Source organism: Egretta garzetta, unplaced genomic scaffold (assembly GCF_000687185.1).
Source record: "Egretta garzetta isolate BGI_Z169 unplaced genomic scaffold, ASM68718v1 scaffold1584, whole genome shotgun sequence".
NCBI lineage: Eukaryota > Metazoa > Chordata > Aves > Pelecaniformes > Ardeidae > Egretta > Egretta garzetta.
The window spans coordinates 3,799-5,598 of record NW_009259416.1 but is presented as its reverse complement, the minus strand read 5'-3'; the positions used below and the strand labels follow the sequence as shown (position 1 = coordinate 5,598).

The window sequence follows — 1,800 nt, the reverse complement described above, 5'->3', positions numbered from 1 at the left end:
TCTAAGCCTACCCTGGTTTAGTTTAAAACCATCACCCCTTGTCTTGTCACAGCTGGCCCTACTAAAAAGATTTTCCCCGTCTTTCCTATAGGCCCCTTTAGGTACTGGAAGGCCGCAATCAGGTCTCCCCGCAGCCTTCTCTTCTCCAGGCTGAACAAGCCCAACTCCCTCAGCCTGTCCTCATAGGAGAGGGGCTCCAGCCCCCGGATCATTTTTGTGGCCCTCCTCTGGACCCGCTCCAACACTTCCATGTCCTTCTTGTTTCATTGGGGGATCTGTGCCCATCACCCGCTGCAGGCTGGAGCCATGCAGTGGGTGATCGGCTCCGGCCACTTGGGCTAGTTGCCTTGCACAGTTTTCTTCCCATTCTTGTTTGAAAACAATCATTCCTGCCCCGTCAAAGATCAATCTACAAGTTTGTTTTATATCAAACGGGAGCATGTCGTCTCCCCCGAAAACACCATCTATGAGGGTGGAGACCATAGCAGAATTAACCCCTTTGTCTGCAATTGCCTTAACAATCGCTTGTATATCTTTGGGGTTTATTGGTGTGTAGACTCTTTGTCCCCCCTCCGTCACTCGGACTGGGAATGCTAGCGCGGCCGATGGGGCCCAATCGGCGCACGCGATCTTTATTTTCCTCCAGTCTGTGAGAGGGAATTCTCCCCCTCGCGATTTTTCTTTAATTTGGATGGGGATATTTCGGCTTCTGACTCTGTTTATCTCTGCTGCTTCTTCTTCCGAGCTTGAATCTGTTGCGAACCACTCATCCCAGCTGGTGTATGAGTCAGAGTCGGAACTCGACTGACTGGTCGCTTCCGGTCCCCAGTACCTTTTTGTCAGGCTCCGGCCCCGCCCAGTTCCCTTGTGGGCAGGCCGTTCCCTCCCCCTTGGCTCGCCCCGCCTTCCGCTCGATGGGGAGTTAACCCTATAGGAGCACTTTCCAAAAAGCACGTTCTGATTAGCTCTCTGCCCCTCGCTTATCTTCTTTTCTCCTCCCTGGTTACTGTTATCACCCCCTTCTCCTTTGTTCTCCTCTCTCATCCCGTCAGGGGCATTTTCGCCGCGTCCGCCCCTTTTTTCTTCGGCGCCATCTTGGGGCGCATAGGGTGGCGGTTTAGTCCAGATTCCCTCTGACTCCGATTTTTCCGCAGCGCCTCTAGCCGCCTCGGCTAACCCGCCCCAGAAGGATTTAGCTCGTCTCTGTCCCTCCGTGAGTAGATCGGAATCTGGAACTTGAGGGGACGCGTCGCCCTCTTGCGGATCTTTAAGATTAGCAGAATCATCACCGTCCGGGGGGCACAAAGTCTGTGTGGCCGCCCCGACTCCCAATTTTGGGGTGGCTAGCAAACAGTTCTTTGCCGCCTTCCAGGTCTCCTGCTCTTGTATGGCCTTCTGCAGGGCCTGTACAACTTTCCCCCACGACTTAAGATTTTTCCCACTACCCGAGGACATCGTTTCCTCAGCTAGTGCCTTAGTGCACTTATCCCACACTTCGGGGTGGAGAATATCCACCGGCTGGTCAATGACCCCGATTTGCAAAAGCCTCGCAACTGCGAGAGTAAAATCTTTGGGTTTACAATCAATACCCCACTGTTTATGCAATTGTGATACGACCTTCACAAGGGCTTCCATCCTCCTTGGTGGGCCGGGAGCGTCCTCCCCGCCGGGCTGGTCCTGCCGCTCCGGCCGCTGGTCACCTGATTCCAGGCGAGTTTCCCAGGTTTCAGCACCACTTGTGGCCTTTGGTGGCCACTTGTTGCCTTTGGAGGCAACTTGTTGCCTTCGGTGGCGACCACT

General features: G+C 54.3%; 1 protein-coding gene across 1 annotated transcript in view; it reads right to left on the bottom strand.

Moving 5' to 3' along the window:
- LOC118452070 overlaps window positions 1–1,800 on the bottom strand; it is a gene marked incomplete at its 5' end in the record, with an annotated part of 11,082 nt that overhangs the window by 5,637 nt on the left and 3,645 nt on the right. The window contains one exon of the mRNA XM_035892392.1: window positions 266–1,798. Coding sequence (XP_035748285.1) covers window positions 266–1,798 — 1,533 coding nt within the window. The remainder of the gene's footprint in view (window positions 1–265; window positions 1,799–1,800) is intronic.